This window comes from Anabas testudineus, chromosome 2, assembly GCF_900324465.2.
Source record: "Anabas testudineus chromosome 2, fAnaTes1.2, whole genome shotgun sequence".
Classification (NCBI taxonomy): Eukaryota; Metazoa; Chordata; class Actinopteri; order Anabantiformes; family Anabantidae; genus Anabas; species Anabas testudineus.
The window spans coordinates 23,231,335-23,244,566 of NC_046611.1; the positions used below are offsets into that span (position 1 = coordinate 23,231,335).

The 13,232-nt window shown below is 40.0% G+C and overlaps 2 protein-coding genes across 2 annotated transcripts; one reads left to right on the top strand and one right to left on the bottom strand.

Moving 5' to 3' along the window:
- Positions 1-4,307: 4,307 nt before the first annotated feature.
- Positions 4,308-8,416, bottom strand: LOC113162839 (Golgi reassembly-stacking protein 2-like). The gene is given in 10 exon segments (XM_026361065.1): positions 4,308-5,347; positions 5,680-5,802; positions 5,916-6,033; positions 6,125-6,202; positions 6,204-6,264; positions 6,385-6,515; positions 6,621-6,707; positions 6,807-7,010; positions 7,644-7,724; positions 8,225-8,416. Coding segments are annotated over 10 exon segments (1,206 nt in total). The 5' UTR covers positions 8,291-8,416; the 3' UTR covers positions 4,308-5,090.
- A 1,340-nt stretch (positions 8,417-9,756) lies between these two features.
- Positions 9,757-11,739, top strand: LOC113163980 (elastase-1-like). Its single transcript, XM_026363051.1, has 8 exons — positions 9,757-9,792; positions 9,912-10,006; positions 10,120-10,226; positions 10,327-10,455; positions 10,707-10,843; positions 10,938-11,083; positions 11,421-11,570; positions 11,661-11,739. Exons 1-8 carry the CDS (start codon positions 9,759-9,761, stop codon positions 11,670-11,672), a joined length of 810 nt encoding a protein of 269 aa, XP_026218836.1. The 5' UTR covers positions 9,757-9,758; the 3' UTR covers positions 11,673-11,739.
- The last annotated feature ends 1,493 nt before the right edge of the window (positions 11,740-13,232 follow it).

Genomic DNA, 13,232 nt, shown 5'->3' on the forward strand with positions numbered 1-13,232 from the left:
AGTAATGTGTACACAGAGCCAAAGCACTGCCGGCCCTGAGCTGTTTACATAGGCATTACTTGCTTCAGATACTTTGATATTAGATAAGTATTCCTCTGAAATTAGGTTTTTGATGCTGTGTGGCCGACTAAACAGAGCAGATAATTAATTATTGTGTGTTTTGATGATCAATCACAGCCACTATAGTTAAATAAGAGCACTCAAGGTGCCACCATATTGACATGATTGAAAGTCATACAGTGTTTTTGTAATACAAAATGTTTTCTGAGCTATTTTTTTGACAGTAAAGTAAATTTGTTGAATGCATTTATATCTTCATGCAGCTCAGATTTACACAAAGCAGAAAAACTCATTTTCACCTGCTCTCTTTTTCCACCTAGCTGCACACCTCCAACATCCACTTGATACATTTTCTGCATGTTGTATCTGTCTGTGCCACTGCTCCCTCTAATCCACCCTCCCTGGTGCCGTGAGATATTGCCTCCATTTTGCTCTGAAAAGCTGACACTGTTCGTTCCCCTCCACCGTATTGGCAGTGCCACCCTGCACAAACACAACTCTTCTGGCTATTGGCTTAATCAGTGATTTTCTGACTTGACGCAGTTGTCAAATTCAGGCAGTCATCGGTTCATGATTGAAGGAGATACAATCTGAAATAGGTGCTTTATGCATGATCCTAATAATATGTCTGTAGCACTGAGGGAACAGTGTTTGGAAACTGTGCACCATCTGTATCAAGTCAGATTTAATTCCTATAGCCCAATATCACAAATCACAAATTTGCCTCACAGAGCATTACAATCTCTAAAACACAGCACCCACACCGAGAAAACTCTTAGATACTCATATCAGTTAGGGAAAAAAGTATGAGAGAGCCTTCCTCTCTCATACTTCCTCTTCCTGCAGTTGTGTTTCATACAGTTTCACAGCTTTACCTAACAATGACCTGACATTTTCTTAATGACAAAAACATGACCTCCGTGTCCCTGAAATTGAGGCTAAAATTTAGTTTTGTGGCTCGAGTGAATGGCACGGTATTTTATTATTATGTTATGTGCCTGTGCATGTATGTCAAAGAAGACAAATCAAAGTCAGACATACCCTGTCCCGTGGGGCAAAGGTTAACTGGTGAATAAGGTTAATTGTAAGAGACAGTTCCCTATCAGGCTCAAACCAAGCCTGTGTAGTGGTGGCAATGTCACAGCAAATATATCACAGGCACAGGAAAACAGCAGGGAACTAGCCGAGGCGCGTTTCTCAATCCACTCATCTCCATTGTGAGAGGCTGAGCAAAACCTTTATCCTTCTGCTGCTTCTGAGCAGAACAAAAGAGCTTCCTGATCAGTCAGGCAAAACCAAAGTGATAAAACTGGGAGCTAAAACAAACCTCTGGGTTTTGTTCTGTCATGGTAAAAGCAGCGGCCTTATAATGGTAATGCAGAGACAATACCTCTCTTTAACATCAGTATATACGTTTTAAAAGTCATGCCTCCAGCATGATGGGCAGAAAAACCTCACTTCCATGTGACTATCTGGAGCATCCAGAAGGAAATGTGGCTAAACATCAAATTCATTGACCAGCTTCTTAAGAAAAAATAATGAAAGCACCTGAGACACTGTACTGGGTGATAATAAAGTAACAGTTGTAGCATGTAACATAAAATTACATGCTTTATGACTCATTCTAGGCATTGGATGTTTATAAAGCAGTAACAAAAAAGTGGTATGCATAAAAGTGAACTTGACGTCAGCAGGGTCATCCTGACAGCGGAACAATGTGCACGGTCTCGTGTGGCCATCTTCTCACCCCTGCTGAATGGTAATTAGTATTAGAAATAAAGCAGGACGCCCACAGTTAACCTCTTTATCAGCTGCTGCATCCTATTTGCCTTATCTCTTTCTTTGTTGTCTCCAGGAAACCAGCACAAATTGTACAAAATTACAAGTTGGTTTTTTTTTAGTTAGTTTCATTCCAGATACCGTAGAGGCACGGCGATGATCTCTGGGACAGCTGCCTTTTAGATGAAATAATCACAGTGAGCATTTGGATGAATGCTGTTGACGACAGTGACCCGCTGACTTTCATCTACTGCAGGTCAAACATTTTGCTAGTCCACCAAAACGTACTAACATCTACTGAATGTTACGCCTAAAAAAACAAATGACTAATTCCAATCAAATGGAGATGTCCATTGTGCTTTGTGCTGATTGAGCACTGTTAGCCAAATCACATGTGATACTATGATAGCAAACAGGCCATTATATCATACCTGCTAAACATCAGGATGTCAGCTGCTGACAAAGTACAGCCTCACAGAGCCGCCAGCATATGGCTGCAGACACTCGGCCTCACTCAGGGTCAAGAATCATGACAATAGTTCAGACTACGAACACTACGGCCCCACAATATATTCCACGTGTGATGAACTGTACGTTAATTCAATTCAAAGCTTTGTCACACTTTGTGTACACTCTGTGAAGAACACTGCATGATGCTTACATGGAAATACAGTTCCCAACACTTCCAAATATAGGCTGCATCTGTGATCAGGGTGTGAAGGTGACGAGACCAAAAAAAAAAAAGCTCAAGTCTGGCAGCGTGGTATCGATTTGTTCCCAAACATACTGTGTGATCAGAAAAGGGGCTGTTTCTAAATGCTTCAACGACTACAGCCCCCCCTCCCGCTTTCTCTACATTTCTCCTGCAACACAATTTGTCATGCTGCAACAACAGGCTGAGGCAACGAGCACTATGCCGGTTGCCTGTGAGCTAAGAGGTTGAGAAAGAGCTAAACTGACAAGTGGGTTCGACTGCGTCAGTGTCCTTTGAAACGGTCTCAGAACAGGGAGAAAATCGAGCAAAGGGACGTTTCTCAAGAGGTGGTCCCCTTTCCACGTCACCTCCTGGCTCCTCCTGGCGTGCAGCTGCTGGCTTTTGCCTCAGGCTGCTTCTTCAAAAATGCTATCTTCATGTCGCTAATACTAACAATTAAGGAGCATAATCATGAGAAAAGATGTAAATATGTAGATCAGCAGACACCATGTACTCAATAGGTGATCGATTGGCAAGCTTGAGGTTTTTATTTTTCTGAAAAGGCAACATCTCGGCTTTTAGAGTGCAGGCAGAGCCTACGCTCCTGAGCTACTACTTCTTTTAAACATAATCTCATTTAAAACACACAGGTGTGTCTGAGGAAAGCTTCCACAGTAAACACCACTCACTCTCTGGTGGACATGACACAAATCCATCTCCCTCTTGTCTTTCTTCCCCCCACTCAGTCTTTTCTTTCCCTTAATGCCCATCCCCCCCTGCATCTGAGGAGTGCTCTGGTAAATAATTGAGGCACATTCCCCCTCTGCTACTGTAGTTTCCCTGCTTAGTTTTTTATTATTCTTAATATTTACAAAGCATTTTTTTTTTTGCATCTCACCAAATATTTGCTTAAACTGATCAAGAATTATAAAATGATACAAAGAACCAGATCAAGAGAAAATGTCGATGTGTGTTATGACACAAGGAGCCTCAGGGGTTGGACTGAATAGTAAAAAACAAACACTATCATACTGTAGCTAGGTGTCTGCATCATCAGCTAAAGGACTATCATCACCTACAGTAGAATTAACATCCCTTTTTTGTTCCTGATTTCACCCTGAAGATGGGTTTATCAGCCAAGTGAGTTGGTCAATATACTGTAGCAGGTCCCATATACTTTACAGAACATGGGCAATCCTACATTCATAATATCTTTACCATGGGCTTCATTCAATATGCAGCATTGAGCTCATGTCAGTGGGTCTCACATGCATTGTTTCCATCTCGAATGCAAAAGAGACCTGACAGAGACCACAAAACCTAATGTGACATCATTTCGAAAGCTGCAGTGGCAGAGAACTGACTGAGACTCTTGAGATGGATGTGAGGTGTTTGCTGACACCTGCTGTCAGAAAGCATGAAGCACAGTGACTGACACCGACATGAGTAGAAAAAAAAAACCCTATTGTATTAGGTGAGGGCAGCAGTGACTCAGTGAGACTCTAGGGTCAGTGGTTTGCAGCCTGACTCCTACCAGCCATCTGTCACAGTGTCTCTGGACAAAATACCAAACCCCCACACTGTCCAGGGCTGCGTCAAGAAGGGCACCTGGCATGATATCTGTGCCAAGTAAACATAGAAACCATGATCCACTGTAGCGGCCTACATTTGGGATAAGCCAAAAAAAGACACATGTATTGTATTAAGTGCTCAAAATCAGTACATGTGAGTACATGTGAACATGTCACTATAAGTTTTTACTTCTCTGGTTTAAACACATACAACAGTGAGACTTACTCATACCCACATCTAAACAAAAAGACAGTTAGACTTCAGCAGGTTTATTTTGAGCATTTTTTTTTTTGTATAAATCTTTGAATATATTCATCCATCCATAAAAATCAGGAACATAAGTTAATTAAAATCTACATTAAAACGAGGAAACAGAAATCACTCAAAGAGCCGCACTACACGTGGCTCACTCATTTACACCAACCAAAACCAAACCGACATCTAAAAACAGCAGGATAAGACAAAAGGCAAAAAAAAGGCTTACATGGTGCCTGAGATATTTTTAAATGTGTACTTTTCTCAAACCCAACGCACAGGAAACAGAAAATCCATATTCCAAACCATAAAATTCAAACCACATGAAGGATAAACGTTCTGTTCATACTAATGGGAGTGTTTCATCCGATGTAGCAGGTGATAAATGGTAAGAACAATAAAGTACAGCCTACGTTTCACCTTTGGCTTTTTAGTGCAGACTAGGATGACGCTTAACAGCAACTACGACTCAGCTAAGGCTTGTTTCATACGGAGACATACGTTGTGCCTAAATTATAAAATACATTCAAACGGTTATGTGACCAGCTTTCCGGTCAACATACTTTTTTTTTTTTTTAAATGTGCAATTCAGCAGGACACCTGTGTATAAATAAAACTCTTCAATTAAAATTTGTTCCAGTGTTGCAACTTACTATCATAATGGAAGCTTTTCTGAGTCAGGGTATGCACCTGATCTTCATGTATGCGTGTTAGCGGTACAGCAGTCCTCTTAATTGTCTGTCACAGCAGGCACCGACTTCTCTTCCTCCGTCATACTGGCTGAGAGAGAAGGCTCCAAATTAGCATATTGCATCTGTGGGACATTTGTGTCACACAGGATCTGTGTAGTGACTTCAGGGGCAAACAGGTCATCTGCAGCCTCTCTGCATGGAGAAGCTGCCACGATTGGCTCTCCAGCTGTTTCAGAGATGTCTGAGTGGTCTTCCTTTTCTGGAGATGAAGCTCTTTGGTCAACAGACAAGTTATCTGTAGGAAAAAGAAACAATAGGGACTTCTATATAATAAAGTAATGTGATTTACTCTTTACCCTTATTTAATAATTCCCTGCCGTTGTTATTTTCGCTGTGTTGTCATCTGATCAAAGATATTGTTCAACTTGTTTTGTGAGGTTATGTTTATCTTGCAGAAGCAGAACACAAAGCACCAGCTAATTCAATAACTGAACCCAGAAATGTGAGGCTTGTCAACAATAGCTGGTTTCGACTGTTTTCTTTTCAAGCAGGATGCCACTGAAAACATGTAATTGCTCCACTCGGCTGCACAATTCAATCGCTTGTAGAGGGTGTACAGATACCTACCCAAGCTACACTGATCACCAGAGTCATCTCCATAATGTGCAGTCATTGAGCTCTGGCCCACATCAAGGATGGAAACCATGTCCGACATATCTGGAGTCATTGCTTCAGGTATATCGGAACTGTCTACAATTTGCATAGAACAAATGCCCATTATTTTAGAGTAAGAATATACAGCACAGTCAATTAAATTTGATACTGAAAATAAATTCATGTTTCTTATGATAAGATCTGGTTACCCAAGTGCACAGCTGGATGTGTGGGTGAGGTTACAGACAGGTCCTGGACAGCTACTTCGATTTGATTCAAATCTATTTTGTTGACACTCAGGGGGCTACGTTCAGCCACTGAAGGCACCTGAAGACAAAAAAAAACAGTGCTTAAGACTTGACTTAATGAAAACCTCTAAGACAGAGTGCATTTTATAAAGTAAAGCGATATTGTTCACCTCAGTGTGGTCACTTGCCACCGTCTCCTCACTGCTGCCAGTTACTGTGGATTGCAGAACACTTTTATTCTGGTCGGCAAGGTTGAGCTGGACGAGTTGGGATCCTGTGCAAGTAGCCATAGCCGATACCACAACCTAAGCTGAAATTCAACACGAAAAGGTTTTACAGTTCATGTTCTGAGTGTACGCATAACGTACAACAATGAATAGCAGTATGCTGTTCGTGTGTAATTCAATCTGAAAAGAAAATCAATGTCTACCTTCCATCACCTCCCCATGCTCCGTTAGGAGTCACCACTACCTCTCTGCACTCATCAGTCTGTATGTTGTACACGAGCAGCTTCAGAGGTTTCCCCTCATTGGCTTCAATCAAAGAAAAGAAATCTTCTGACTGTGGGGGAAAATTTTAAAAAACACTTTGTGTTCAAAGCTGTTCGGCGTGAATGTCTTTACAGGTTTAGTGTTAGTGAATTAAAGCAAAAACAAGAAAACCTACATCTTGCAACACCTGGTCAGCTCCCACAATGTAGTCATCGTGTGCAATAAGACCAGCCAGTGCTGCAGGAGAGTTAACTTCCACATCCTAGAACGTTACAAGGACATTTTTTATTTCAAACCAACTTGAATTAAATGTTGCAATGTGAGACTTTATGTATGAGAATAACAATCACATTTGACTTACCAGGACATGCCACACGTTCTCATTGGCTCCTTCAAAGCTGCAGAACCGGACACTAGCGCCCAGCAGACCCTGGCCCCCCCACATGTTACTGGGCGTTACCTCCAGCTCTCTCACCCGCTGGGTTTTGGAGTTGTACACCTCAAGTTTGACTGCTTTTTCCACATTAGCTTTCAAGAGGTCTTTCAGCAAGTCGCTCTCCTTATTCTGCAAAAAAAAAAAAAATATTGAACATCCCAGCTTTGACAACTCAGAGGGGGCAAAACTAATTTTATGCAGAAGAACATAAAACGATTTTATAGCTACCTTTTTTCTACCTTATTAGACTGTAATTAAGGTCAGATCTTTAGTAAGGAAAAAAGAAATACACTACTGCTCAAAAGTTTGGGATCACTTGCAAATTGCTTTGTTTTCCAAAGAAAAACACATTTTCATGCAAATCACAAACAATCAAAATTAATCAGATGACTTTCAAAGAATGATCTACATTTTTGTATAGAGGCCTATTATTAGCAATTGTCAGTCCTCTGCATCAGTCTCCTGGTATGGCTAGTTAATCATTTCTTAAGGCTAATTGATCAGGATTATATTGAGAACAGTTGTACTAATGGAGCAAACAGGGGAGCATGATGTTCTTTAGGTTACTGAACATCAGCAGTTGTTTGTTTACAGGTTCCAATAGGTACCAATAGCCACAAAGAAAGACCTTTCATTAGACACCCATCACTCTATTGTTGTCCTTAGAAAGAAAGTTACTCTACGCTGGAAAGTGGGAGGAAACTTACAATTTCCCATCAAACTGTACAACATTTGAATCATCAATATACCATCACAACTCACAAGTCTGGTATTTCCTATGGACAGAATGAAGTCAAAGAAAGGCTCCAGACCAGCTTTCAGAGCAGGCGAGTCCTCTTGGACCTGAGTTTAAAAAAAGACAAACACATGAAGACTTTATATTCTGTTCGCAGCTGGTACAGTCGCCCTCCTGTGTCAATTTAAGGTACTGCAAAAGTCACAAATTGGGGCTACCCGCTGCGAGACATCACACAGCAGGTGTCTCTCACATAGGGAATGTGTGGATGTGTATTTTGCATTTTATCCTTATTAGTATTAGTTTCCACAGGGACTTCTGAACACTTTCACGCAGTCTCCAGCGCAGTCACACAGCCTGGGTTGGTGCCAAATGCCACCTCATCATGGGCGGACACCACTAAAACTGACCACATTTTTAAACTATATTTACAGTTATTACACTTTCTTCGGTGATAAAAGCTGCAACAACAGACTATCTGTTCACGACGTGCATAGCTCACAATTCAACGAACTAAAAATGAGTCATTTAAGCCACATTCAAAAAGCTGTAGGGACGAACCGAGGGCTGTGGCTAACTTACAACCTTGCACTGCAACACCACCTACCCCATGGACATGATATCCACTATTAGATCCACCGTCCGACAAAAACGAGCTCTGCGGCAGCCCCATCGCCTTCAAAAGTTACGTTTTCCAAGCACCGACTTAAAGTCACTGAGTTAGAGTAATGTTTGAAGGCATTACTAAAGGCTAGCTACTCAACTCAAGCTAGCCACCGAAAGTGCTGAGGTAGGTTGACAGCAGGCATAGCTAATAAATAAAGATGACCGAAAAATCGATCCTGTTCTGGGCTTTGAACGTGGTCAGACTGGATTAGATTAGATTAGATTAGATTAGATTAAATGAATAGATTGATAAATGAACGAAGGCTTAATTTAATTAAACTGATTTATGGATAAATCAGTATTCATGCTAGTAAGTAAAAGTCAAGATTACAACAACACGTGATACCAGAGGTGCAGTCTATGGTAAATTCTCACACTGATAGTTCCTTTCATAAATAATAAGCTAATAAAAGTGCTTTATATTACTGTAAATATAAGTTATACTTCAGGGCAATCAGTCACACATTTACGACACAGAGAATTAGTTTGCAGCAATCTGCGCTCGATTAGCTGCAGTTGCCAAGCAACAGACACGCTGAAGTAAAAGCTAAAATCAAAATAATGAAAATTTGTCATTATCCATGATAAACTGGGTAAAAGACAAATAATTGTACATAAGAATAGTTTGAAGACATAGGCAGAGTACGTCTCAGCAAAATCAGACATGTTGTAAAAAACAACTAAACAAAAACACCTCTGTTGTTATTTGTTTTGTATTTGTGTTGTTTTGTGCTGTCTCCATTTTATACAACTTGTGATCTGATTCAGTAAATTAGCTGCGTTCAGAGTATGTTTCTAATGTGAATAACCTGCATAGTGCTTGACTTTTATGTCCCACCGCAGAGACAACCAGCAACATCTACCCTAAACTGTTAATTATAGCTGCTTTAACATACTTTCTATTTTAAGAGCAAATTATGTCCTATATTTATTTACATTTCTAAATAAGCATATGCAATAATTTTACACTTGTATTCCTTTATCATTAAACATTATAAAAATATCGCTTTCATCATATTTTATTACACTTACAGAGAAAAGCCTAATAAAAACTTACATATAACACCTGTGTGCATAGTAGTTTCCTACACCTACAGATGTCTACCTGACTTTGCCTTCACAGGAAAACATCTGCTTTTATTCTCATCCTGATAAGAAATGCCAGAGCTTGTTTTTAAAATTCCTAAATCAAGTACTATATCTATATACACACATATATAAAGAGGTGGATTTCTTTTTAAAACGTTCTTATAGTTGTGGAAAATCTTTTATATGATATTTCGCACATTTGCAATTTGCTCCCCAGTCGTCACAGTGTTGTTCTGTTACCCACAGTGCATGTGATATGGAATAACCCACATAGATTGTGGGTATTGGATTGGCAGGTATCTCAATAGTTGCCCAATACTTTTTGAAGGTCTTCCAATTTTAAACTGATATAAATGGTTAAAAGCTAACTGTATCACTGTTCCAACATGATTTGGCTTGTGTCGTTTCTCTCCTGCATCTGTAAGTTTTCATGAAATACATCAACATAAGCTGTCGTAGATTTTTTTCTGCTTTTTCCTGAACATGGTAACGATCTTACAAACGTACTCTCTGTTCACATATTCACTTGTTCACCAAAGGGCTGATTGGTGCTGAGGCGCCTTTTAACCATTTTGTGCACAATCCGAGGGTGGTCGGAGGACACGATGCTACACCCAACACCTGGAAATGGCAGGTAAAACTTGCTTCCTCAAGTTTTGAGTTGCTTCCTTATAATATGAAATGATTTCTGGAATCAAATCAAAACTCTCCCCTTTATTTTTTGTTACTTGGACTGTTTCCCCACAGGTGTCTCTCCAGTATGACTCGTATGGTGACGGTTCATACTACCACTTGTGTGGAGGCAGCATCATTGATGCTTTCTACATCATGACTGCGGCTCACTGTATCCTCAGGTTGGGGCTAAATGCTAACTTGCAAAAATAACCACCTATTACATAACATTTGAACATGTAACATCTAGAATCCATGTGTGTCTTTGTTGCTCCCTGACAGCCTGCAGGCTAATCAGTACCGTGTGGTGGTAGGTGAGTATAACCTGGATAAGTATGAGGGTAGTGAGCAGTTCATCCGTGTGGAAAGGATTATTGTCCATCCTGCCTGGAATGAAGATCTTGCCAAAGGGTAAAGTGGAGTGAAGTTAGACTCCTTCTCTTAAATTAGCTCCATTTTAAGAAGGCGAGTTGTTCAAAAACACATACAGTATACTGACATTATGAATTATCTTTATTACCGCATTCATTTACACCTAGGTGGAACCAGAATTACTGTATCATTTTACCTCTAAATGATGTAGCCACTGATCTACTGCAAAATAAAAATCCAGCATTTTAATACTACATGATACCAATCAGTGTTTTTATATTTGCCTTTAGAAATGATATTGCCCTCTTGAGACTGGCTAATCCTGTGCAAAACAACGGCTACGTGGAAATCGCCAACCTTCCCTACCCTGATCAGGTGCTGCCTCATGGCTTCACCTGTTACATCACTGGCTGGGGGCTCATGGACTGTAAGCAGACATTCACACATGTTCAGATTTAAATATTTATCCGCATTTAAATATTGAATCCCTACTCTCCTTCTTCGTTCTGTCTCCCCCACAGATTATGGAAGCATCCCTGCGATACTACAGGTGGCTCCAATCAATGTGGTGGAGCATGAAGTTTGCTCTGGGCCTAACTGGTGGGGAAGCAATGCCCTGAAAACCATGGTGTGCGCAGGAGGGGATGGAATCATATCAGGCTGTCAGGTACAGCTAACAGACATCAGCCTCAGGCAGGGCACTTTTGTTACAAAATTAGTTTTGCTTCTGGTTATTATCATATTGCTCCGCTGATAATATTTTGGGTTTAATTTTTGGTAATAAATACAGTTTGGCCACTACCATCGGAATACACGTTTTTGTGTTTTTCATACCTATTTGGTAATTTATTCTGAGGTTTGTATGACTCTGCAGCCAAATAAAGTTGTCAGTGATCAAAGATAATCATCCTGACAACAGTGTGAGCTCTGGTTAAGGAAAAGCTTTATAAAATAGACTAAGCATGGTCTCTTTCTATATGTGTTTTTATTTCTACCTGTCTCAGGGTGACTCTGGAGGTCCCCTGAGCTGTTACACCGATGGAGCCTGGAGAGTCCATGGTGTTGTCAGTTATGGCCCAGCTGGCTGGTGCAACCAAGTGACTAAACCCACCGTCTTCACCAGAGTCTCTGCCTTTGAGGACTGGATCTATTCAGTAAGCCCCTTATTACCTCAGTTACTTGAGTTGAAAATGTCTCCGCCTGTCAGTTGTCGTCACATTTCTTTCTGTGTGTGTTTTTTTCAGATTGTGCAGTGAGTCTTTAGGTCGCACAATCAAACCGGCCAACGAAAGCTTGGGAAATAAAATTCACATGCATCCCAGGGATTGGTGTGCGTGTCATTCTTTCTTTTGCCAGAGGGGGGCGAAGGTGCCCCGTGTTTACACTAAAAACGCACTGGTTCCTCTTATGCTTTGATGCATTTCTTGTAACTCTTTCTCACAGTCTGAGTAATGCATTGCGTAATGGATGGATTCTTTGTTGATGCACTTTGCTCATAACCTGCATGTCTGCAAATGGGGCCACAGTTAAAAGGATCAGTGGTCAGATACACACAAATGGAGGAAGGGTTACAATCTGCTGGCCTCCCACAGTTCAACTTCAGATGATAGAAAAATTGCCAAAGATGTTTTGATGGATGTTTCAAACCATAGACCAAAGTGCCTGCACCTCTTTTAGGTAAAAAGGTTTAGGCAATATGGAACTAAATCTCTGATGTGTTTGGAATCAGCGAATGAAAAACAAAATTCAAGCAACATCCACTTTGTGCTCTGACAATTGTCAGTGTCTTAATTGTGGCTAAATGTGAGTCGCGAGCCTTACATTTCTTCATTGTCTGGAATCTCTGGCCATATGTTTGTGGTGGTCGTCAGGAGATTACTGCACGATATCACATTAAGTTAATATTTTTTTCTTAACCGTGGAGACTAGAAACCACCAACGAATTCCAGTGGTTACAACAAAAAATGCCAGAGTGCCATTTCAGTGCATCCAGTTTGAGCTGTAAATTGTCCTGATGTTGAAAATATGATTTTAGCTGACGATTGATTTAAGTGTTTAAAAAGTGTTTTCTTCCCACCCCCCAAACTTAGACTACATAAAATATATACAAGATAAATTAAATAACGCCTTTTTTTTCCTGGTTCTTCTTTAATTACTGAGGTAAAGTGGTTTTGCCTAGAGCAGATGCAATAGTTATAGGCTTCATATGCATTGAAGAAGTAGTTTTATGTTTTCTGACACTGAATTTAACCAACAATAGGCAGAACTAAATCTAATGTAGTATATTTAAATTGATGTGCTTTCACTGGTGGCAAGTAAAATGTCTATTTCTTCCTGTCGTGCATGTGACAAATCAGCAAATAAACAACAGAGTCAAGCATTTAAAAAATGTTTTTTTATTATTATTATTTGGAGGGACAGGCTGTCAAAATGGCTTAGATGAAAGAAACTGTTTTTGAACAGCAGGTTAAAGTGTGAATATGTAAAAAATAAAGCAGCTTTGTTTGCTCTGCAGGACCATTCAAGCAGAAATATGTACAACACAAAAGGCGAGAAGTAAGACACGTTATTTGAAAATAAAATAAAATAAGCTGTACTGTAATACATTACATTTATAAACACTCACTGTTGCCATTTCTTCATGAGAATTGATGTTTTTGTACAAGAGAAATCAGTGCCCTCTTCATGGCATAAGAACATTGGATGGATTTCAAAAAAATCAAAAAGGCAAAAAAGCAAATAATACATTTTCAGTGTGCACTTTGCACTTTTCAAAGTATACAATTAATCAGAACAAGTTTTAACAAACAGGACCT

Bases quoted from the DNA above. Each gene is read 5' to 3' on its own strand.
- LOC113163980 (XM_026363051.1), top strand. From the start codon at position 9,759: ATGATTTGGCTTGTGTCGTTTCTCTCCTGCATCT. The intron at 10,007-10,119 runs GTAAAACTTGCT...GTTTCCCCACAG, and splicing joins CCAACACCTGGAAATGGCAG to GTGTCTCTCCAGTATGACTC. The intron at 10,456-10,706 runs GTAAAGTGGAGT...ATTTGCCTTTAG, and splicing joins AATGAAGATCTTGCCAAAGG to AAATGATATTGCCCTCTTGA.